Raw genomic sequence first — 24,188 nt, 5'->3', positions numbered from 1 at the left:
GGATGGGGGGGTGTTTGGGGTGGGGTGGGGTGGGGGGGGTGTGTGCGGATGGGGGGTGTTTGGGGTTGGGGGGGTGCGTGCGGATGGGGGGTGGGGGGGTGCGTGCGGGTGGGGGGGCTGCGTGCGGGTGGGGGGCTGCGTGCGGATGGGGGGGTGTTTGGGGTGGCGGGGGGGTGCGGGTGGCGGGTGTTTGGGGTGGTCACCTAATCATGCATGGGGAAAAAAAAATACCGTCAAATACCGTGATACCGATATAATTTTGAAAAATACCGTGATATAAATTTTTGGTCATACCGCCCAGCACTATGATATAGTTCATTATATTCTAAATTAGCCCATATTTTATCCCTAAACTGTGAAGAACATTATGTTAAAGTGGCCATGTTGCAATCCACTCGTTTGGTGAGGTCAATGCGCCTTATTGAGCAGATAAGCTACCGAATCAGTCTTAGAACATGAATTGGCAGCTGAAATCTGCGCAGCTCTAGGCTTCACATAAAACAATGGACTAAGACTCAAAAATACGAAAAGGCTAATTGTGGTTAACTGTGGGCAACCGCTAGTGCGGTCTAACATCTTCATGAAAGTGAAGCACCAATCTTTACCAATGGTTAGGTAATTAGAGTAACAGTTACATGATTACTTTTGGCCAGCTTCACCAAGTCTTCTCCGAAATAAGCTCCTGTTCTGTCAGTTTGAGCAAAAATACTGGTACAGGTATGGGACCCCTTATCCAGAAACCTATTATCCAGAAAGTTCCAAATTATGGAAAGGTCATCTCCCATAGACTCAATTTTAATCAAATAATTCACATTTTCAAAAATGATTTCCTTTTTCTCTGTAATAATAAAACAGTACCTTGTACTTGATCCCAACTAAGATATAATTAATCCTTATTGGAGCCAAAACATCGGGTTTAATTACTGTTTAAATATTTTTTTTAGCAGACTTAGGGGTTGATTCACTAAAGGTTGATAAAACAAGCGCTATTTATAGCATGCATTAAAATGTTATCACTTATTTTTTGTGACTTAATGCTCGATTCACTAAAAGGACAGGCGTCATAATTAAGACACAATGTTCTTTGCGTTAACTCGCGATGAGCGTTTTTCTTGCGTTAATTCCTGCCGCGTGCATTATTTCCCGCTGCGCGCGATATATTTCACCGCTAGCTATATTAGCGCACAATATTATGCACGTAACCATTACTTTCGGAAAACTACAGTTCTGAAAATTACCATTTCCCTGCAAACTGGAGGCTGCATCACTCTACGGCCAACACACTTGAAAAAATCCCACTGCAAAGTCCATATTGTGTTGCCAAAAGCTCACAAATCACAATTTTCTTTAAGTACCGCCTGCCCCAAGTAGGTGTTAATATTCGCACAGATTAATGCGTTATTTAGCACGTTTAATGCTTCATATGCGTTTGTAAATCATGCGTTAGTATTATTTCTATGCAGGAATTAACGCAATGCGAGGTAAATAACGTGATATGCGTCTTAACGCATGCAAAATGACTTTGATGAATCGGGACTTAATTATTGCATGCTTTTTAACTCAAAAAAGCATGCGATAAGCGTTATCGACCTTTATTGAATCGGCCCCTTAAAGGAGACATATCCTATGAAAATTAAGAATGTACCAGAGAATTATACTCATCTAGATATAGAAGGATTGTGCCTAAAAAAGTTGTGTTTCAGACTGATTTATTGAGAAATTCCACAAAAACCCCACTAGTCCCGCCCATCTGTTCCACTTCCTGCTGGCTGAATTCTCTGGATGTGCCAGCGGCCCTCCATACACTGCACTGTAGGATAGGAACCAATCAGCAGCTTGGTGGACCTGATAGGGAACTGAAGCCTGTCTTTGCTTGTGTGAGTGCAGGGCTGTGATTGGCTGTCCCTCTCCTACTGTGCTTCTGGCAGGGACCGTTAGGACACGCCCACTCTTCATTTCACACTAGAACATACCTCCCAACATTTGTAAATGAAAAAGAGGGACAAAACACTTTGGCGCGCGAAGCGCGGCAAAATTTTTCTTGACCACGCCCACCATATGGCCACACCCCCAGATGTCCCATTTTTGCACACCGTCCCGCTGTCCCAGATACTTACTGAAATGTCCTGCTGTGTCTTTAAGTGTCCTGCTCATCTTCAGGTCTTTTTGGCTTCCTTCGGGTTTCCTTGGCTCCTTCTATCACTGCTGTTTTTGGATCTTCACAGCTTCTTCCTGCACATTTTTTTTTTGTTGTGGGTGCTGGTGCTGCTCAGGCTGCGGGTCACAAAAGTTACGCTGGTGCTGCTGTGCCTTTATCTACTACTGAACAAGCTCTACTTACTGCTCCTTTTTAAAAAAAAATAAGTTTGGTGAGTCCCTGACTGTAACAAAAGTGTTTATTAATTCTTAATAAATAATTAATATTAATTATTAATAAACACCTTTGTTACAGTCAGGGACTCACCAAGCTTATTTTTTTTTTAAAAAAGGAACCGTAAGTAGAGCTTGTACAGTAGTAGCTAAAGGCACAGCAGCACCAGTGTAACTTTTGTGACCCACAGCCTGAGCAGCACCAGCACCCATCCTGTTTCTTCTGAATTTTAAGCGAAATGGCTTGGTCTGCCATACTCACATATCGCGAGACTTGCAGACAACTACAAAAAGGACCGAGATGCCGAAGCACCTGAAGGAGCCGGAAAGAGCCGAAGACAAACGTGCGGAAGAAGCCGTGAAGATCCGAAGATAGTAGTGACGGAATGAGCCGAGAAAACCCGAGAAGACCTGCAGACGAGCGGGACTCTTAAAGGCACCGCGAGACATTTTGATAAGTATCCGGGACAGCGGGACAAAAGGCAAAAACCGGGACTGTCCCGCGTAAAGCGGGACAGTTGGGACCTATGCTAGAAGGAGAAGTGAGAGGATCTATAGGGAGCTCCAATAAAGGGGCCATTGTTACAGAGAGGATTAATTTTTAGCACAAAGTGAAACCAGCACCGTAAATTATTCATAATTACCTACAAAATTACCTTTTTTTCCATTTATCCAATATGTCTCCTTTAATGTAGGAGATCGAAATTAGGGAAAGACCACTTATCCAGAAAACCCCAGGTCCTGAGTATTATGGATAACAGGTCCCATACCTGTACCATCTAATGTCACTGTCACACTAAGAACCAAAAAAATACCTAGTCATTATTTTGACTTCCCCTTGCTTGCACAAGAAAACACTGGAATCCTTGGCACATAAATAATACTTAATCTCACTATGCCCTAGTCTGGGCAAAACCTTCCTGGTGAAACTGTGTAAAGCTCTGAGAAAGTCAGGTATTGCTGGAAACAATGGAAAACCGTGGTTGCCGCTATACTGAGTCTCACGGTCTGGTTGCTGTGATCACGCCAGGCAAACTTTAAAACCAACACTAAATAAATTATTATTCGTTTTAATCCCTAACACTAAGAGGAGATACTAACGTCAACAGACACCCAACATAATGTACTGCATGCAGCCAGTGTCCTAGTCAACAGCCCCAATAGTTGTTCGCCACTCCCCCAAAGGGGGGACGTGTTACGTCATTACGCCTATATATGCGCAGTCACATCTCGCGAGATGATACTTGTGGCGCCGGGATTAGCTGTCAGACTGACTGGCGTTTAGTTTAATACATGTGACCTGGGTGGAAAAAACAGCACAGATTACTACTGTGGAACAATGTAAGACCGCCTTTGACCGTTTTTCACGTGTATTTAATAAATATATATGGCAGAATACCCATTTTGCGCCACCTTCTGAGGAAGTGATGGTCTCTGCAGTAAACATGTCAGAATCTTACAGCAGCAATAACTGCACTCAGAGTAGTGCTCTTACTCTGTGCCTGCTGATATAGGATTGCCGTCTCAACCACTCATCTGCTTTATACATAAGAAAATACAAGCGAATGAGGGCAATATATGTCTGTTTCACTTTCCTTTCTATGGAATATAGGTTTATTAACAGAACAATGCATTATGTTTGTATTGTTATCCATATTAATAAAAGTTCATTAAGAACTCAATATTTTCATCAGTTATGTAAAATGTAGAATAATTTAAGGAACAGTAACACCAGAAAATAAAATGCAATGTACTGCTGACCTGCGCTGGTAAAAGTTTATTTGCTTCAGAATAACTGCTGTGTTTTATATAAAGAATCTGCTAAGTAGTGACAGGGGTAGCTGTTTAAGATAAGAAAGAAACAGGTTGCATAGAAGATAACATAAGCTCTGTAAAATACAGTTGTGTTCTATAGTGCTTATCCATTATCTGCTATGGAACCTGTGTCATTTAGCCCTATTTCAGTTTTAATGGCTGCAGCCACGGTTACACAATAGCTTGTTTATATGAACTATAGTAGTCTTTCTGAAGCAAACATACAGCTTTTACCAGTGCAGGGCAACAGTACACTATATTTGAATCACTTTGATACACTTTCATTTTTTGGTGTTACTGTTCCTTTAAAGACAGATGAGTGCTAGTATTTTCACAGACGCAAACTCATGTACTTACTTTTGCAAGTGTCAAACAAAATATGTAACAAAGTGAATTGCTGAAATACTGTCTGTGTGCTTGTTTTTGATTGCCTATTAATATATTTTTTTTATACTAGTGTACTCAAAATGGCTCTTCCATCTCCTGATCCAAAGTTTGACCTTCGGGGGATCGATGCAGAGGTGAACTCTTTGCATTTTAGTTGTATGGTTCATAGACCAAGTCAACCACTTCTCTTCTCAGGGTAAATACCACTTCTCTTCTCAGTGTCCCTGTTATTAATCATGTAGTTTATAAAGTTATTTTATATGCAGCAGTTGTAGCTAACGGGTAACTCTAGTGCTAAAGCTTTGCAGTGTCAGAATAACTTTATTAGATGTTGGTTTAGATTATACGCTATTCCAAGTTACTGTGCACAGCAATAGCGGATTTGAAAAGCCTGGTAATGATAAGCCAATGCGCATAGGAGACACTGTAGCATGTTAAGCTGGCCATACACTCTAAGATACTATACTATAACTATATATACACTATAAAGCTCTTTTGGACCAAATAAGTGGATCATTTCGATATACTCACCTTTGATTAGATGTGACTAGTAGCTCTGTGTGTCTGCACCTTAGAGGACAGTAATGCTGCGGACCCTTCTTCTAGCAAATTCAGTTGAGAAAACAAGTGATTTGCTTATTTTGCTCTACTGTAGAGAAACCAGGACATTATTCTGACGCAATCCCTTTTACAATCACTTAAATGTTTTGCATTGTAACTGATTTTAAAAAGTGCCTTGTTTTTTAATAGATCCTAATTAAGGTCTAAAAGCCCTGTTTAGGTAAAAAAAATAACCACCATTTGTTTTTATTTATTCCAAATATTTGTCTTTTTGTCGCCAAATTCAGTGATACCAACTGGACTTTGCATTGTCATATTTAAATGTGCCAATTGGTATCACTAAATCAATAATGGAAAACACATCTACATGTGAGGAACATGTACTTTAAAAGTCATCTGTTATGTGATAGGGCTGTGATCGGGCCTGGACGTGCCTGGATTTTGGCAAATATCAGAGGGGCTGCTATAAGATGCCATAGACAGTCACTATTTATTGGGCCTGTCGGGGGCTGTTTGGGTCTCTGTGTACTTAAAATGCCAGACCCTATTTTGAATCTTAGTCTGGACCTGGCTGTAATACAGTGTATCAGTCTGCTTTTTAGAGAACTGTATGCAGTAAGCTGTGTGCAGTATGATGCATGCAGCACAAAATTCAGTATTCCATATACACCAATGCTGTTGAATATACCGCTTTCATGTTTCTTTAATGAGGTCTTAATTCCAGGTCCTCAAATGGTCTTGTCCATGTGTGGAATTTAAATACTCGGAGATCTGAGACAGTGCTCAGTGGTCATCAGGGGAAATCCATCTACTGGCTCCATACACTGTTTCATAACAGGGAATTGTTGTTAAGGTAAAGCTTTTAAATATGTTTTTAAAAGATGCGCGCAAAAATCCTACAAAACATTTTTTTACACACTGAAATAAATTGTAACTCTTAGCAATTTCAACATGCATTTATTAAAAAAAAGTCTGGTTTTCTGCACTCTCTGCAGTACTGGTTATGACTCTTCAGATGGTATGGCAGAGGATAGCCAATCAAGTGACCTGAAGGAAAGTTGGCTTCTGTTACATTGTTTGAAAAGTCAAAACCAGAGACCAGTAAGTGAGAAGGAAATGCTGTTTCAACTTTAATTACAATTATAAATAACCTTAAAACCACTGAATATGTTAGTTAATATTTATTGTAAAAATAGCTTAGAATTAATTTTCTTTTGCGATGTAAAAAATGGCGGTGTTCCCATTGCTATCATTTTGGAAAAAGGAAAAATCTAGAAAAAGATATTCTGCAACATAAGTTATAAAAGATTTTTAAATATCATATTTACCATAAATATAGACTTGCCAAGCTAATTATGTGAAGTCTTTCATATTGAGTGAGTTCTGTGGTCATTTTTGAGGCTGCTTGACTTGACTTTTCCACTTCAACTCAGATTGTAAGCTCTACGTGACAGGGACCTCCTTCCTACTGTGTCTCATACCACATGGCTCTTATATATATATATATATATATATATATATATATATATATATATATATATATATGTACATATATGTATTTATTGTATTTATTTATTATATCACTTGTCCTCCCTGTGTGTAATTTTGTATTCTGTAAGACTGTACAGCGCTGCGTACCCTTGTGGCGCTTTATAAATAAAGTTACACATACATACATACATACTTCAAGATGCAGATTTTCTTGTTCAGGCTATGCGTGTTTTTGCCCCTACAATGGCATCAGCCCTCTTCCTTGCCTGCACCCGGAACCATTGTGTTGGCCCAGGTGTAGTCACATAGTGGTGTGAAATGCCGGAGTTAGCATTTCAGAGCCAATATCTGCCATGTATGCCTGCACTGGAACCGACACAAGGTAAATAGATTCCCAATGAACAGATAATCCCCCTGTTTAAATTTGTACTATTAATATAAATATCTACCTTGCAAGGATCAAACATGGAGTAGATTAAATGTCCCTTTTTGCCTTGTTTAGCTCACCTCTGTCACTCAAACTTCACCCTGTTTGTTATGCCAGTGGCGCACACAGTGTTAAGCCGATCCACTACTGTCTGTACTGTCTGCTTTGCGCTCATTGAATGACACAGCATCAGTCCATCATTGCGTGCTCTGGGTGAATTTTGGCTCGGAAACACTGAATTTACACTTTCATGCCAAAGTCCACCTTGTGCTCTGACAAGCTGATGCTATGCCTGTCAGTTTCCCCTAATACAGGGTAGATGGGCACAGATCTTCATATCTACTCTAGCAGAGAAAAGGCTGTGTGTACCCTTGGCCTTAGACAGAATAGAATCCTAGTAATTGGATAATAGAATACCATTATCTCCACACTAATGAGCATTCTTTTTAAATAATTTTGCAGGAGGGCTAATTCAAGTTTCAGATAGTCAGATTAAACAAAATTCTGTAAAATATTTCATAGTGCTTTGTACTTTTACACCAGGAACGTACAAAAGTACAAAGTAAAAAAGTAAGTCTAATTACAACTTATTTATTATTTGTATTAGTATGAGAGCCTCATTTTGCTTTCATGAAAACCTAAGGCTACGAGACCATTTTGCACTGACAGCAACTCCAGGGTGTTACATTGCATGTAGTGTTTAACACACTTTCCCTTATTTATGAAAGGGGAAAATGTTTTTGTGTGATAGGATGTTTTAATTCTGAATAAAATGTTAGACTGCCATTTCTCAGGATTGCTTAAGTTAGGTCCATCATGAATCAGAATGGGTGCAGGCATCATTCTGTTGTCAGGTTTCTGACAGATATGTGACTGATTCAGGAGAGGTCACCTTAAAGTGATACTGACACTAAAAAACTTCAAAACTCTTCAAACTTCAAAACTCTTGCAGGTAGTCAGCATGAGGCATAGGGAAAGTGAAAGGGCTGCTACACCTCACAACCAGAAACATATCTGTAATGATTAGAGTCTTGGCCTGTCATGTGACTACACGTATAGGATCTATGATCCAGAATGCTTGGGACCTGGGGTTTTCGTGATAAGGGATCTTTCTGCATTTTGTATCTCCATACATAGTTTATATTAGGATCACTTACAGGTACTATTTACAAAGAAAAAGGAAATGCTTTTTTTTAATACATTTGTGTAAAATTAATTTTATGGGAGATGGCCATTCCATAGTTCCAGTTTAGGCATCCAATAACTATTTCTGAGGTACGCTTACTGCCAGCCAGTTAGGTAACCACCACCTACTGTGATACATGCACCAGTAATGTGTGGCAACTGCCAAGCCAGTCATACGCAGCCACAGCCAGCTGGAGAAAAGGTCAGGAGAAAGCAGGAGGTATCACACACTTCAAGGCTCAGCTGGATAATTCCCTAATCACTTCCATTATTTAACGGTGGTTAAAATATGGATCATGTGGGCTATTGCCAACATTGATGTTATGTGAAGCCTTACTCAAGCCTATTCAGCTCTAATGTAACAAATAAGAAAGGGCTCGGAGGACCAATTCAACCCACTCTGCCACTTTCTCCTGCACTATGTGCAGCTTTCCATGTGGACACCTGCTTTTTATGCCTGTATTCTGAATAGCTACCTCTTTCTATTGCTGATGTTAGCTTCTTGTTCTGTGTGGGTTCAGTATCCCACATAGCCAGACTTAAAAAGCTCCATATGTAGTTAAATTAAATACTATAAGTACTTACACCCGAGTGAAAACACTCCTAATATGGTTTTAGTTTAGTTTACAGCAGTTTAATTTTAGATTCTTCAGAACCAGAAGAAACTGTAACTCATTTGGTATTTAGTGTGTTTTAGCAAATAAAACGCAACTTTTCAGGGTGTATGTGTCTGGTTAGTCAATAAGGCTATTGCAGCACATATATGATCTTAAAGTAAATTTTTGGAAGTAGTTTGTGGCTTCTTGTCCCAAATGATTACCAGAGGGTACAACTACATTTACATTGTATCCAATCTTTCATGAAATCATTGAATCTATTTAATGAAAAACATGGACTGACTACGCGTTCCTTTGTAATTTTACCCTGAAGACAATTAACAAGTTATTGCTTCTCTTTGGCAGCTGCTGTACTTGATGTTCTGAGCAAAGCCTACTTACTGTCTATGAGATGCTATAGTCAATTGCCGAATGTCTGTTTTACATTAGACATCAAGTCTAGTGACTCTGAGTGCCAAGTTATCTGTTAGCTGGATGGGTAAAGATTCTAATTTGTCTTTCAACCCAAATAATTCTGCAGCTGTAATATCATGTTCATTATATGGTCCGTAGGGCAACATCAATTACCTTACATGTACTACAAGGCTTCTTTCAACTTTGCTAATTCTGCAGTTTTAGCACTTTTTGCTTGGATAATGGAATACAGGTATGGGATCTTAAGTCTACAGTGTTATGGAGCTGATGTTTTCTGTGTAAGCATTCTTTCTATAATTTGGTACAAAATGCCTCAAATGTACTGTTTGCCATCCGACCAGATTTATACTAGGTTAACTCTCAACAAACAAATGCAAGGCACCTATGTAAAGGCAGTCAGTCAAAAATGAGGAATTGTTCATTTGTTAATTTAAACAAAGCAAATGTTTTAAACTTTTTGGGTTTAGTTCAGGTTTGCTGAGGCTTTAAGAATATATATAATATAAAATAATATAATGTAATAAGAGTTTAGCCCAACTGGCCTTCAGGCAAAGTCTTACCACCCCCAGGGCAGCCCCACAGCTTAGAAACCACTGAAATATGGGGAATTTTCAATTTTCACATCTTTCGGGTTGCCAGTTTTTTAGGTCGTTGATTCTCTTTACCTACATGTTTTATAATTTATTAATAATCTTTTTCAATGCTCAGTTTTATCATGAGCATTTTTTAACATGTATTCAGTAGCAGAGTTTTGTGTGCTATTTCAGTTGTTATTTGGGAGCAATATTTACCCACTTTTAATGGAATATATTCATATACTATTAAGTAGAAGTGTCTAAAGAGTAGTTTTTATTGTCAGTTTTTTTGGCTTCTTTCACCCGCAACTATACTGGTGCTAATTCCAATACACAAGATAAAAATTTATATGCAAGCACATTTGTGCATACTCATAAGCATCAACTAAAGCTTTATTTGCAAATTTACTAAATGACAGGGCCAGGTCTGCACTGGGATTCAAAACAGACCCTGTAATTTTAAGTACATAGAGACCCAAAAATCTCCCCCCCACCCCAATAAATGGTGACTGTCTGTGGCATCTTACAGTAGCCCCTCTGGCATTTGCCACAATACACAATTGTCAGTCCGAGCTTGCCCAGGGCATAGGTTCTTACACTGAATTCTTGTAGTCATCATGATCAGATAGAATATTAAATATGTTTCTGAATTAAAACTTGAATAGCTAAATATAAAAATATGCGGCTACATCCCAATGAGTTTTTAGCATTTGTTTGTCAGTCAGACACAGGCCCAAACTGGCAATCTGTTGATTCTGGCAAAAGCCAGAGGGGCTGCTATAAGATGCCAAAGCACCACCAATTATATTATACTTCCTTACAGTTAAAGAAAAGGGGGACTTCAAATGGAAGTTCAGTGTCTTGGAAAACAACATGACTATCAAAATCTTTCTGTAAGTAAATTCATATAACCGACACGTATTTCAGTCTGTCAGACACCAACAGATTTTATCTTGTCAGACTTAGATGCAGCTTGCAGCATTTCCTTCCAACAAGTGTGTCATGTCGGCTAGCAATCCTTTAATTTTATTGACACATCAGATTTTCGTATCGGTCCCATTTTATTTTGACCCATGCAATTACATCCAACTTGTAGGATTCAGTTCGGTTCGATTCCAACACCATTTTACCAAATCTCCCGTGGAGTTTAACCCTAAAAGACCTGCTCATTGTGTTTATGTGTTTATTTGACAAAAGCTTAGGACTGCAGCAAAACAGTTCAGTTGTAGCCTGCTCATGGTGCACTCCTCAAATAGTTTAGCTTTTTTAACCCACTAAATCATTTTGGCTTTGTAAATATCTCAGTTTCTTTAGGATGCTGAAGTGTGCTTGCATACTCACTGTAAGATTGTAGGGCTTTGTTGGAAAATGTTAGTTTGGGCATGTAACTGTTTATTCTAAGGACAATGGGACAAGCAGCAATATGCCACCTACAGGAAATCGCTGGAATATACCCTTACAGATCACTGCATTTTACATTCCTCTTAGGGCCGTGACAGATGGGGAGATTAGTTGTCCGCCACAAATCTCCCTGAAATGCCATCCCACCGGCTAGAATGTACATGGCCGGTGGGATAGCATATGCTGCGCTGCGATTTGCCGAAATCGTCGAAGTTGCCACGTATGCCATCCCACCAGTGATTTACATTCTAGCTGGTGGGATGGCATTTCGGGTAGTTTAGTCACCCACAACAAGGGAGATTTGACTAATCTCCCTGTCTGCCACAGCCCTTAAGCATTGTTACCCGAGAATTGCCAGATAAGTTGTTTTTTTAGAATTTGGAACACAAGCATAAGACTGACCTATCAGGCAACAGGGGCATGAGTTTAATGTAAATAAAATTCCCTCTCCTTTTACTTTTTTAAAGGCAGGCATGTGAATTTTTATGGCCCCCAGTCTGCTTAAGGTCTCCACAGACTTCTTTATACGACATCATCATTTTAATATAAACCGGCACACAATGTGGTAAGACAAATTGACACACTACCTTTAAAGAGTTGAACAGCACTGTTTTAATCTATATTGAGTCCATATTGAATCTCAGTATAGAAGGTTTCATTAATCCTTTTATGTTGAGTATATTTCATGTGCACATTAAAATATTCATTTATCTTTCTTTAACCCTGATCCCCTAGTGATGTTTTCATTATTATTACATAGTTACATTGTAGTATTAAAAATAAGACATGCCCATTAAGCTTTTCTAAGACCCAGAGAAACGTAAACAATGCCTCTGCTGTGGACTCAATTCAGTCTCTTGGGGATGTGGAACAGTTTTCTTTCTGACTCCAAAAATAGTAATTTGATAACTCCCTTGATCAATTCCTTCTTGCTTGCTGTTTAATAGACACGGCTACATAATCCTTTCTTGCTAAAATGCAGTAAATCTATTCATGTGTTTTTTTTTTTTATAAGGATTTATTTTTTTGAATGTTCAAGCCGAGCAAGAGGAAAATAAATCTGGTTGTCCTTCACTAAAGCCTTATCTGGTCTATATCTATTTTTTTTTTTCATCAGTTGTTGGCCAATATTGTGTCCCTTGTTCAATGTGTGGGTGAATCAGTGGTTTATTTATATTCAGTAGTGTTTGCAACTCTGAATCAAATCTCTTTTAAATGCTTGTTAACATTGTAGCAGCATTCTGTCAATAAGCGATACTACTACATGATCCTTTGCTATAGTTCATATCTTTAATTTCATTTCTTTTTTTGCCTAAATTGTAGCCTTTCATCTATAATAAGCTTGCTTGGAATATGTCAGTCTAACTTTATTCACAGTCACCCAATCAGTGTTCTCTCTGATGTAATTTCTACATCAGTTATGCAAAAGTAACTGTGGCATAAAATGTAGAGTCTGTGTTTCTGCATTGTGTTTAAATGAGGTTTAATGGGAAATGTGGGGTTCCAGAGTTGCTGTTCTTCTGGCAAGAAAAATTGAAAGGGCTACTATATACTTAACAGTGTCTGCAGAATTGCGTTCAATACAGGGGATTGCATGTTAAGAACACTATTAGGAAGTAACTTATAAGATAACTTGAACATTAAAAGCAATGCCATAAAGCTGTGTGAGTAAAGGAATCTGTATTAGAAGCAGAGAAATACAGAGGTTATATTGATACTCTATAGGTGAGACCTGATGCTAAACATTGTGTTCAGTTTTTTAAAGATCTATTTAATATGTGAGTAATTTTATCTGTACCCTCCCAAATAATTTATTGTATCTCATAGCATCTTCTCTTGTCTTTCTCAACACAGCCAGGGCAGAGACCTTCAAATCCGTACATGGAATTTAGCAGAAGGCAGAAGGGAAGAAATTGACTCTGTTCCTGTGGAGAGTGTTGGATTCTGTAAATGTTCTTTACTGAAGACTGAAAGTTGCCTTTTAGCTATGCCAGGAAAGGACAGTTCACAGGTAAGCAATGCCTTACTTTAGAGAAAATTCCTGGCACCACCACCCTCAAAAGTTCACCTAATATGTAAAAGGGATAGAATTTGTAAGACAATGCATTTATGGTTAAGGAACATGTAGTTAAAATGTAACTTTTATTTGTGCTGTTAAAAGTAGTAGGTAAAATGTAAGTTTTCAACCTTGAACTTAACACAAGTCTGCCTCAGCACCCTCCCTATAACTAATGTAAAGAAGAAACGCCAATGCATGTTTCACCATAGCTCCTTCAGGCCCTGCCTCTGGTAACAAAAGTCGACCGAAGTTTGAAAGGGTAAATAAAGGCACTGTAAACAGAAACAGCGTCTATTTGTTTTGCTGTAAACAAGCAACCATAATTTCAAACAAAGTAGAATTCTGAATATTACACACTGTACAACATTGCTTTAGCTTGTGTTTAAAGTTTTAATTTGTTGGCAATGTATGTGTTGTTATTAATTTTGTTTTTATGATGTGGCTGCATATAACTTAATATATTCTCCAGACTGGAGACTTTTCCTTTTGGATTGCTAGGTGGCTCTCACAAACAAGGCTCCCCAAAGTCTGGCTGCAAGTCTGGAACACTTTGCAAAAATCATGAATCAGGATTTTCACGTTGAACTGAAGTGAGAGCAACATGATTTTAAACGTGCCCACATCAAAACCTAATAATTGTCTACGCCCAATTGCTTGCCCTGTAAAAACTAATTAAACTGTCGTTTAATGTCAGCACTAATGATGGGTTTAATGACACTGCAAATTATTTGCATGTCTCCTTGTGCTTGTCTTATTGTAGTCAATTTTCCTTTCTTTTCATCTGATTACATTAAAGGGCAACAGTAAAATACAAGTAGCAAAAGCTGTTAGCTTTATATTTTTACTAGCTGTTTTCTAAATTGTATTCAGGATAAAGCAGGAGTGGGGTGGGTGATGTGCGCACTGCTTATTAGCATCTCACAGAATAGAAATAATAACGAGAGAAAAATATATTTTTCATAGAGATCCAGCTCTGGATTATTTTCTACAGTGCAAGGAAAGTAGACTTTAAGACAGTTTAAATTAAACTATAGTCCATAAAGTTATTCTTATTTAACCACAACTGTTAGCTTGTGGCACCATCCCTGCTTATTAAATCCTCCTTCTAATGCCAAGGTACACCTCTAATCTCAGGAAGTCTTTATGCTTGGCTGTAACCCAAAAAAATGATTAATTTTATCTCTTCAGAGTCTTATCTTCATTATGTGATATGAGCAGGCGTATATTTGTTTGTGGCTGCATTTATGAGCTACACACAATTCTGCCATGGCTCCAGATGTATTTGAAAGTTTTCTTTTTAATTTGAAAAAGGGTGTGCATCTGGTTTTGTCTAGTATAACCACCCAGGAACACTGGTCCCCTCCGGCAAAGTTAGCAATCATTTTTCTTAATTTCTAGCACTTAGAACAGCAAGATTTACATTCCAATGTATAGTTCATAAGATAAAGTTGTATACGTTTAAAGTAAAAAATTAGATTGTAAGCTATTGGGTAGGTATAGGTACATCTTGCATTTCTTTATCAGTTATGCTTGTCTGCAATATTTGTTGTACATCTTGTTTTTTATTTTTCACTCATTTATTATCTTATTGCAATATTTGTTGTACATCTTGTTTTTCTCTTACTCTGATTCAGGATCAATAGGGAAAACCAAATGTAGCCATTTTGCTAGCAGGGATTTCCTTCTTATCAGTATATAAGTGAACACTTTTAGGGTAAAGGCAGACAGGGCAATGAAATCTTCAGGATATCACCTTTCCTGCGGGTAGCAAAGTGGCCAAAACTGCCTTTCCATCTACAAAAATTAAAATTGCTGAATGGTAAACACTTACTGGGTAAACCCATGTAATCGCCATTGTTGCTATCACCTTTAACCCTTCACATGCCAGAGATTTCACAGGATTAGATCTGACACCGATTGCATTGGTATTTGGGCAACCATGCAGAGTTCAGTTTTAAATGACCCCTGGACAATGTACATTTTAGGTGTTTAGTTTTAAAGGGTAGATTTTTCAGATCATGAATTAGAATATGGTCAGCTATAAAATTCTGCACTTACACTAATCTGCTGCTGTTTACTGCATTCATTTCATATATATGGACAGAGCACACACATTCTCTTCAATTTACCAATGAGGTGGGAGAAAACCAGAGTATCCATAGTAAACCCACACAAATAAGGGGAGAATATACAAACTCTTTGTACATCCCAGCAATGTAAAATAGTACAGGTATCAGACCCCTTATCCAGAAACCCATTATACAGAAAGTTCCGAATTACAGAAAGGCCATCTCCCATAGACTCCATTTTAATCAAATAATTCACATTTTTAAAAATTGTTTCCTTTTTCTATGTAATAATAAAACAGTACCTTGTACTTGATCCCAACTAGGATATAATTAATCTTTATTGGAGCCAGAACAATCCTAGATGGTTTAATTACTGTTTAAATAGATTTTTTTTTAGCAAACTTAAGGTAGGAGATCCAAATTACGGAAAGACCCCTTGTCTGGAAAACGCCAGGTCCCGAGCATTCTGGATAATGGGTCCTATACCTGTACTGCTAAACTCTTCTAAACTCACAGTGCTGCCCATAAAATTAATCTGGTAGCGCAAAATTGTTTTGAATTGATTTCTGACGCACTCATATTTAATGTGTCCCTGGCAAGAGGTGATCAGTGTATTTTGCATTGAATGCAATAAATACTTAGTTTGGATCATTGCTGTTGCATGTACTTGCTCCTGGGGTCACACTTTTTTCTGTATTTTTTGCATAAAAAAAATCAGTGTTCAGTTTGGATTTTAATATTTTGACTACTACCTTTACCTAAATTGTGCCTCTGGGTGAATTAATGTGTTTCTTTTTTACAGGTCCAGGTTTTGGATCTTAATTCCAAAAAGATAGTCTCCTCAATGAAGCTCAGCACAGATAACCAATGGGGTATGGCTATGTGCATGAAGTTATGGCAGGTAAATCATTTTTTGGACTGCAGCCTTACAAGTCAATGGGGGTATATTATGCAGCGCTATACAATAAATAGGTGTATACAATGAACTTACAGATTACATACAGCAACAATAACTGATACACGAGGTAAGGAGCACTCACAGAGCTTTTAATTCCTGCGGAGTAAAAAGACTTGGAAAACTCCCCATGTGCTATTGCCTTAAAAAAACACAGACCAAACAGTAGGTTTATTTCCATAATATACTTGAGGCCACAATAAATTGCAAATATGTCTTTTGTATTAGGCCCTGCTCTTATCAAGTCTGAGCACTCTGTAAAACATATGGCTTTGCAGGAACAGTTTCCAGGTCTGGTAATACATGTATGTATCTCTGTCTGTTATTCATTCCTATTTTGTCTAAAATGGTTTGGAATAGCTGGAACAGTATATATTTTTCTGAATATTAATTTTAAATAAGCGGGGGTTACTTTTGTATTTCAGAAAAATATGTTCTTGTGACTACCCCTGTTATGTGACATAGTGACTTATCATTCAGGCCTAAATTTCAGTTATTTATATTTAAAGTAGGACTCTAATACATTTGTTGGATATCAAGTTCTGCCCCGTTCATGGGAGATCTCTATGATAGATAGAAAGCATTTGTGTTTAATGCATTTTCAAGAGGTGGATATATTTGATGTCTAGTAAAATATTACTATTCAGGAGCAATGGGCAAGGAAATCTGATTTAAAAATAAGTAAGCCCAAGGTGAAAACCATTAACAAGGCTATGACCTGTCATTTCTCTGCATACTTAAAAAAAAGATAAGGTGGTTGGTCTCTTAACATTATTTATAGTTCTAAACCTGATGTCCCCTTGGACTTTTTTTTTTTTTTTTTAACCTAGCTTGGTCAGTTGCCGTCTCACTGGCTGTTGCAGTTTTCTCTTGAGAGATGATGAATCCCTTTTTCTAGAAAGTGTCACACAATCAACTGAATTTCCTTCTCCTCTGAGTTATTTCAGAGGCTGAAATAAATTAGGTGTCTGGTCAGAGTGTCACGCCCTTTGAACTCCAAAATCATTTATCAAATTATCTTTCTGATTGGTTACAGTAGTTGGTAGTTTTCTTGTTAACCCTTAAGCAGCAGACATAGGCAAAAAAGTGCAACATATTGTAGCTTATAGTTCCAAATATGATGGTAATCAACAACTTTTATTTTAAGTGCTGGCAAACCAAGCTTTAGTTTAATAATATAAGCAATAGTTTTCTAATTATTATTAGTAATTAAAATAAGCATTTTGTTATTTTTGTAAAACTGTTAAACATAAAGAATTTCAAGATATTTCCCTTTAACCCCTTTGTAAGGATTATTTGTTTTGTGATTATTTTGCCAGCCCATCTCTGGTCCAAGCCCCCTTCTTCTTGTTGGCTATGAGGATGGCTCAGTGGCTCTGTGGAATGTTTTGGAACACAGATTGATGAGCCGACTCACTTGCCACATGGAGCCTGTGATGAGCCTTGACTTTGACTGCCTTAAGGCCAGAGGGGCATCAGGATCCTCAGAGAGAGTGCTAAATGTCTGGAGCCTTGATGAACAGCAGAACCTGAAGGTAAGGAGTCCTGTCTTTTTTTTTCCGGTCTACTCATCCAGTTTTGCACTTAATGTCTCACAGTCTGAAAAATGGTTTCGTTAGTAGCCCCAAGCTAATCAATCAGTCCCAAGTTTCAAGTTAGTCACTCCAGATGAATTCTTTGAAATATGTGGTGTGGCTGCTTTCTGTTTAATTGGGATTTTTTTTAATTGTCTGGTCACTTTGAAACAGTAGCGTAAGGATTCTGGAAATCCCACAATAAGATTTTTGTTCATTTTGAATCTTCTTCTTTGAATTTAGCAATTTAATTCATTAAGTTATAGTTATTAAGTACAGGTATAATAAAATTATGAAAAAGCAGAGAGGATTTCACAAACCTTAGATGTGTATTTGCCAGATTGTTGCCTTAATCGTAAAGGAGCCATGACACATATTTACCCACTCAGTTTGACTCTTCTTTTAGTTCTCTGGTCTTTTCTCTTAAGATTATGTACACTGGTTAATCATGGCAATTGTAAGAGGATAGTATGTTTCTAGTCAGTCAACAAAGAACTGGTAATAACTTTCAAAATAAAGAAAGTAGACAGTCTCTTTACTGTAGTCCATTGTGATCCTGACAACAATAGCAATGATCAAACACTTCCCACTCTCCCACCCAACTATACTTTGTCTTGATGATAGGAAGCTACCGGTGGAGATTTTTATTGCTGGTACAAGTAATCACCAAAGAGTCCCACTTCTCCTAACCTTAAGAGCAAATATTAGGTATCAAGAGTTCTAATAATTATATTCTGTTTCTTGAGGCTTACAAAACACAAGAGCTTGTCAACCCTGGAATTTCAGATGTAGTCCTCCGACAAGACAGAAAGATCTTAGCTACTGCAGGCTGGGACCATCGAATTCGAGTATTCGGGTGGAAGCGGATGAAACCTTTAGCTGTGTTACAGTATCACTCAGCTATTGTGCACTGTGTGTCATTTTCAGACCATTTAACCCCTGAAGATCGATTGCTTGCAGCTGGCTCAAAAGACCATCTTATAAGTTTATGGTCAGTATATCAGAACACCTAAGATACTTTATATTCTCAAACATACCCTGTGTATACACAACATTTCAGTATACTTTTACTTAAATCCAGTCCTATTTTGGATAAGACTGTATTTTAAAAGAAAATGGTCAAAAATGGAAACAAAAACCAGTCATGGTATGCAATACTTTTGTTTCTTGGAATTATACCAGCTGGTTGAAGCAGATGACAAAGAAGTTGTGTATCGATAACCAAGTTTTGAGACCATGAAAGGATGGAAATGGACTCTCATAAAGGACTGGTGTTAAAATGAGGGTTGGGTACCTTACAATCTATTACGCTGACTCTGTTTGAATATGGACCACTATACGCTAAGGCTGTTAAGATTTGTTCTACCTTAGTATATATCAAGTACAAGGCACTGTCTTCCATACAGAAAGCAAATCATCCAAATGAAGAATTGTTTGTGTTCTGATTGTGGGTTTCCAGTTTTAGGGAGAGGACATGTCCTATTTTTGCTGTTTACAGTAAATTGATTTCATACCTGTACCAATTCTGTTTTTATTTTACATAAAGTATACAGGTATGGGATCTATTATGTCGATTTGTTCTCATGTAATATTGACTTCAAAATCATAAGTCTAATAAAAAAAAAATAAAAGTCAAGTAGAATTCTTTTGACATCAATATGGATTTACACTGCTTTATGCAGGTGCACCCAGCCCTTTCATTATGAGGCTGTCTGTCCTCATCTTTTTTATAATCTTTTTCTATAATTTTGACACCATTTCAACAGTTGCCCCATGCATTTGCTTCATCATCCTACACCCCTACCACACCCACATTCTTCTACTTTGCACTACAAAAGCAAACACGTCCCATCTGTGCCCTTTTCATCCCTAAATCCATTTTACTTTATTTCCACTACAAATGCCATGTTTTCTTCTCATGGTATTCCCTCACTACACAATCTTTGCACTGCTGCAGCTCCTTACTATATTTTTATAGCACCCCAGTGATCACATTGTTAGTATTTCTACTCTTCTTTTGTCTCCCTGTTGACTTTCTACCTCACTCCTTTTTGGCATCTTGTTTCTTTCTCATCTCTGTTTGTACTTCTCTTTATGTAGCACCTGTTTATTTTCCAACCATTTCACGCTTTTTCCAGGTTTCATGAAATACTTTTGCGAGTATTCACATTTTTCGCAGCATTTTTTTTTGACCGGGAAAAAATCTCAAACTTTTTTGCGATAAATAAACACCTTTGTGTCTGGGCTTACAAACATTTACTGCCTGTAATGTTAAACATGTGGGTGGAGGTTACATTTTAACACATTCATTGATTGAGTGGAAAAAAGATATAATTAAAAGTTATTGTATCTGGGAAAAGCTGTAATAGAAAATGGTCCCTATAACTTATACAGTTGGTTTCCTCTATTATTATGAAGCCACAACCTGAGATTCAGTAATAACAACAGAGAATTTATGCATTGGGTTACAGATTGTCTTATTTGATTGTATATTATTTGGAAAGAGCTGTATTACTGTTGTATAATATCCTAGATTGTAAGCTATTGCGAGCAGGGCCCTCTGATCCTTACTCTGTATACCCCTATTTGTTAAACCAGGGGTCCCCAACCTTATTCATACCAAGGACCGGTTGCTATGTGTAAAATGTTTCCACGGACGGGGGAAGGGGTGGTTGCGCAGCGCGTTCATTTTGCCTTTGTGTGTATGTCGCGTTCCGTCGTGTTTTGAAATGGGTGAACACAATGACCTTACATCATTTTTACATTGTGTAATAAATACATATGTGTGCGTGTGACACATTTAGAAATGTAGTTATTAAATAGAAGTCATATATTTATCTTAAATAAGGGGTAAATTATGGGGTTGCAGAGCCTTCATCTTATGTCATAATGCTTTAATTATAATGTATTCAACTGTCTTACAGCAGGGAGATAAGAAAACATATGTCGGCAATGGTTCAGAATTGTAAGTGGATCTAAAGGCTACAGTATAATAGAAAGTGCATGTTTTGGGCAACATAGACACAACATAATAACATATAATAGTGCAGGAACATTCTCATACTAATAGACTAGCCATACTGCTGTTTTTCTGGACATAAACCTAAAGTGTTTAGAGAAGTAGACAATGTACAAGATTAGTGCAGAGGTTTTCATGCTTTGGGTATAGCTTCTGTTGGTCTTTGTAGGTAACTATTCATTGTGGATAGTTTTTGGCCTGTGCTTTCTGAAGTCAGCCTCTATAAATATGTGTTTCAAACACATTGTACTTGGCTAAAACTATTTAGATTTATTTATCAATTTTCGAATTTGTGAATTGTAGAGGGTTTTTTTCGAAACTGGAAATTTTACCAAACTTAAATGTTTGCTTATTTATTATAAAAACTTGTGATCGAATTAAACCATAAAAAAACTTGAACACATCAAATTTGTATTCTACCCTCCATTTTTAACCCAAAAAGCTTGAATTAGAAAGCTATAAATTTTGCTCCCAAACTCCCATTGACTTCTACATGAATTTGCAAGCTTTTAGATGCCAAAGTTTCTGATTTTTTTTGCACTTAATAAATATTGAACATTTGAGTTTTTTTAAAACCATAATTTGAATTTGTGAGTTTTAGCTTAAAAAATTCAATTGCAGCAAAAAATTGCTATTGAACAAATCACTCCTATATGTTTCTCAAAATGATTCTCTCCTTGTGTGAAATCAGTCACTAAACTGAATAGGCTTAAAAACACACAAACGAAACATATATTTTACTTGTACGCCTGCTCTTACTTAATTGACCAACTTTTGTTAAATGACATATACACTTTAAAGTGCCTTCGTTGATATGGCTGAACCTCCCTATAGAGGAGAATATTCTGGGAAAACCTGATCTGGAGGATTAAGACACAAATCACACAATGGCCTCACAAGCTTCTCTAAGCTTAAGAAACTGAGACTACACTAGATCCTACAGTCGTCATGTTAATAAACAAATGTTTTATAGTTTTTAGAATTCAAAACTGATATATAACCAATTGCTAGCAGGTGACTTTTATGACTCTACTTTGCTGTAATTATGTAGCAAAGATTTAAGAGGTGGAGATGCTTATGCTGGCATGGAGTAGGGGTCAAGTAGGGACCGTGAAATGAGATCTAGTTTCAAATAAGATTCCTATGGCAATTTTAATGGCTGCATTTAAATCCCACATTTTTTTAAATTCACTCTGTTAATACAATAGTATTTTTATTTACACACATTTTTATATATTCAAATATTTCTGGAAAATGTATACAGTGGTGCTTGAAAATGTGTAAACCCTTTAAAATGTTCTATATTTTTATATGAATGTGACCTAAAACATAATCTGATATTCAAAAGTCCTAAAATTAGATGAAGAAAACCTAGTTAAACAAATAGAACAAAAATTATTATATTTGGTCATGTACTGTATTTATTGAAAAAAAATGATCCAATAACATATCTGCGTGTGGCAAAAGTATGTGAATCATGCTCTCTCAGTATTTGGTGTGACTCCCTTGTGCAGCAATGTAACTGTTGATCAGTCCTGCAATTTTTAGCAGACTTTTAGCCCATTCCCGCCATACAGAACAGCATCATGCTCTTGGATATTGGTGGGTTTCCTCACATGAACCACTCGCTTTAGGACTTTCTACAACATGTCAATTGCATTCACTTTATTCTTCTTTAACCATTCTTTGGTAGGATGACTTTTCCTTAAGAATTCTCAGTTGCAGTTCAGAATTCATTGTTCTATCAATGACTGCAAGCCATCCATGCCCAGACCAGAACACTCCCACCACCATGTTTCACAGATGGGATATGGTTGTTATGCTGTTTTTCTTTTTCCAAATGTAACGCTCCTCATTTAAGCCAAAAAGTTCTATTTTGGGTTCATCCGTCCCCATCCACAAAACATTCTTTCAGCAAACTGTAGACGGTCAGCAATATTTTGGGGGGAGAGCAGTGGCTTTCTCTTTTCTACCCTGCCATACACACCATTGCTGTTCAGTGTTCTCCTGATGGTGGACTTATGAACATCAACATTCGCCAATGTAAGACAGGCCTTCAGTTGCTTAGAAGTTACCCTGGGTTCTTTGACACCATCGTTGATGGTCGACCACGTCCGGGTAGGGTAACAATAGTTGGAGTCCAAACTCTTTAGAAATAGGTACCTAGTAGAATAATTGGTGGTTAGTGCTAGTGATGTCTTTGCACGATATAAGGTGAATAATTATTATTTGTATGACTTTAAGGCAGTGACACCTGGGTGATATTAGCTATTTTAGCTTCTTCCTTTTTTGTAGTAGGCAAAGAAATATGTCCAGGCTCATGTGCACCACCCTGAGCATTAAGCTAGGCAAGTGGAGATCACCATTTTTGAAGAGCAGACACTCAATGAATGAATCTCCAGGCAAAATTCTCTATAAAAGATCAGATTATTATGGAAGTACCATAATCAGACATTTGCCTAATCATGCCATTATCCTTGTAATGCCTAAAAATGCGTAGGAGCCTTCATTGGCTACTGACAGGCTGCATGTGAGTGTTACCCCAGTGACATTTGTTTGTTACTGGAAGGTACACACATTTTAAACATGGTTAACAATCTGATTTCGACAGATGGCTAGACCTACAGCTTTCATTCAGTGATCACACTAGTATGTGCCAACTTCATGTACACATATATGTGCCCTCTGCTCCAATTGTAAAAAAATTGCGTGAGGCTATAAAAAGCATTATTATTTTTTCTACTTTTCTGTAACTTAAAATGTAGGGCTTTTCAGCTGCTATCCCTTCACTGTTACACATAAAGCTATAGGTTCTTTATGTCTGTTATGCAAGTACTATGCTTGGAAGAAGGAGATTAGGATATAAATGCCTGTAATAGTCCTGCCCAGCACTTTCTAAACAAATTGAGAGCACAATATCTTGGCAGATTCCAAAGGTTGTCTGGTGCAGAAAGTCTGCAGCTACAATTCCAAACTAATTACACATCTACACCTTAATATTAATGAGTAGTATGTGCAGTGTTACATATAAAACAACCTTGAACCATTTTGATTCCATTGGCTGCAACCACTGTCATCATGACCCTTGATCACTAATGTCCACATGTCCACACACCTGTGACCTCAAACAAATTTATGGTAAGATTCACTGAGCTTAGTTCCAATTCCACACGGGCCCACCATGAAAATGCAGATTCCATTGCTTTTGGTGGGCCCACCATGTATACGCGGATCCCACAGGCTGGACCACCAAGTTTATCAATAGAAGC

At 37.5% G+C, this 24,188-nt stretch overlaps 1 protein-coding gene across 3 annotated transcripts; it reads left to right on the top strand.

Annotated features, from left to right (window-relative positions):
* Positions 1-3,607: 3,607 nt before the first annotated feature.
* On the top strand, positions 3,608-20,699 carry gnb1l (guanine nucleotide binding protein (G protein), beta polypeptide 1-like). 3 transcript variants are annotated; one of them, XM_012955666.3, is made up of 7 exons: positions 3,608-3,711; positions 4,643-4,706; positions 5,858-5,986; positions 13,098-13,254; positions 16,174-16,272; positions 17,646-17,861; positions 18,647-20,699. In XM_012955666.3, exons 2-7 carry the CDS (start codon positions 4,699-4,701, stop codon positions 18,911-18,913), a joined length of 876 nt encoding a protein of 291 aa, XP_012811120.1. In that variant the 5' UTR covers positions 3,608-3,711; positions 4,643-4,698; the 3' UTR covers positions 18,914-20,699.
* The last annotated feature ends 3,489 nt before the right edge of the window (positions 20,700-24,188 follow it).

The sequence above is a fragment of the Xenopus tropicalis genome, chromosome 1 (assembly GCF_000004195.4).
Source record: "Xenopus tropicalis strain Nigerian chromosome 1, UCB_Xtro_10.0, whole genome shotgun sequence".
NCBI classification, from domain to species: Eukaryota; Metazoa; Chordata; class Amphibia; order Anura; family Pipidae; genus Xenopus; species Xenopus tropicalis.
This window is presented reverse-complemented; position numbering and strand designations above follow the sequence as displayed.

Excerpts from the sequence above, each read along its gene's own strand:
- gnb1l (XM_031895035.1), top strand. The coding sequence starts at position 4,653 with ATGGCTCTTCCATCTCCTGATCCAAAGTTTGACCTTCGGGGGATCGAT. Across the intron at positions 13,255-16,173 it reads CAGGAAAGGACAGTTCACAG|GTCCAGGTTTTGGATCTTAA; the intron begins GTAAGCAATGCC and ends TCTTTTTTACAG. Across the intron at positions 17,862-18,646 it reads ATGAACAGCAGAACCTGAAG|GCTTACAAAACACAAGAGCT; the intron begins GTAAGGAGTCCT and ends CTGTTTCTTGAG.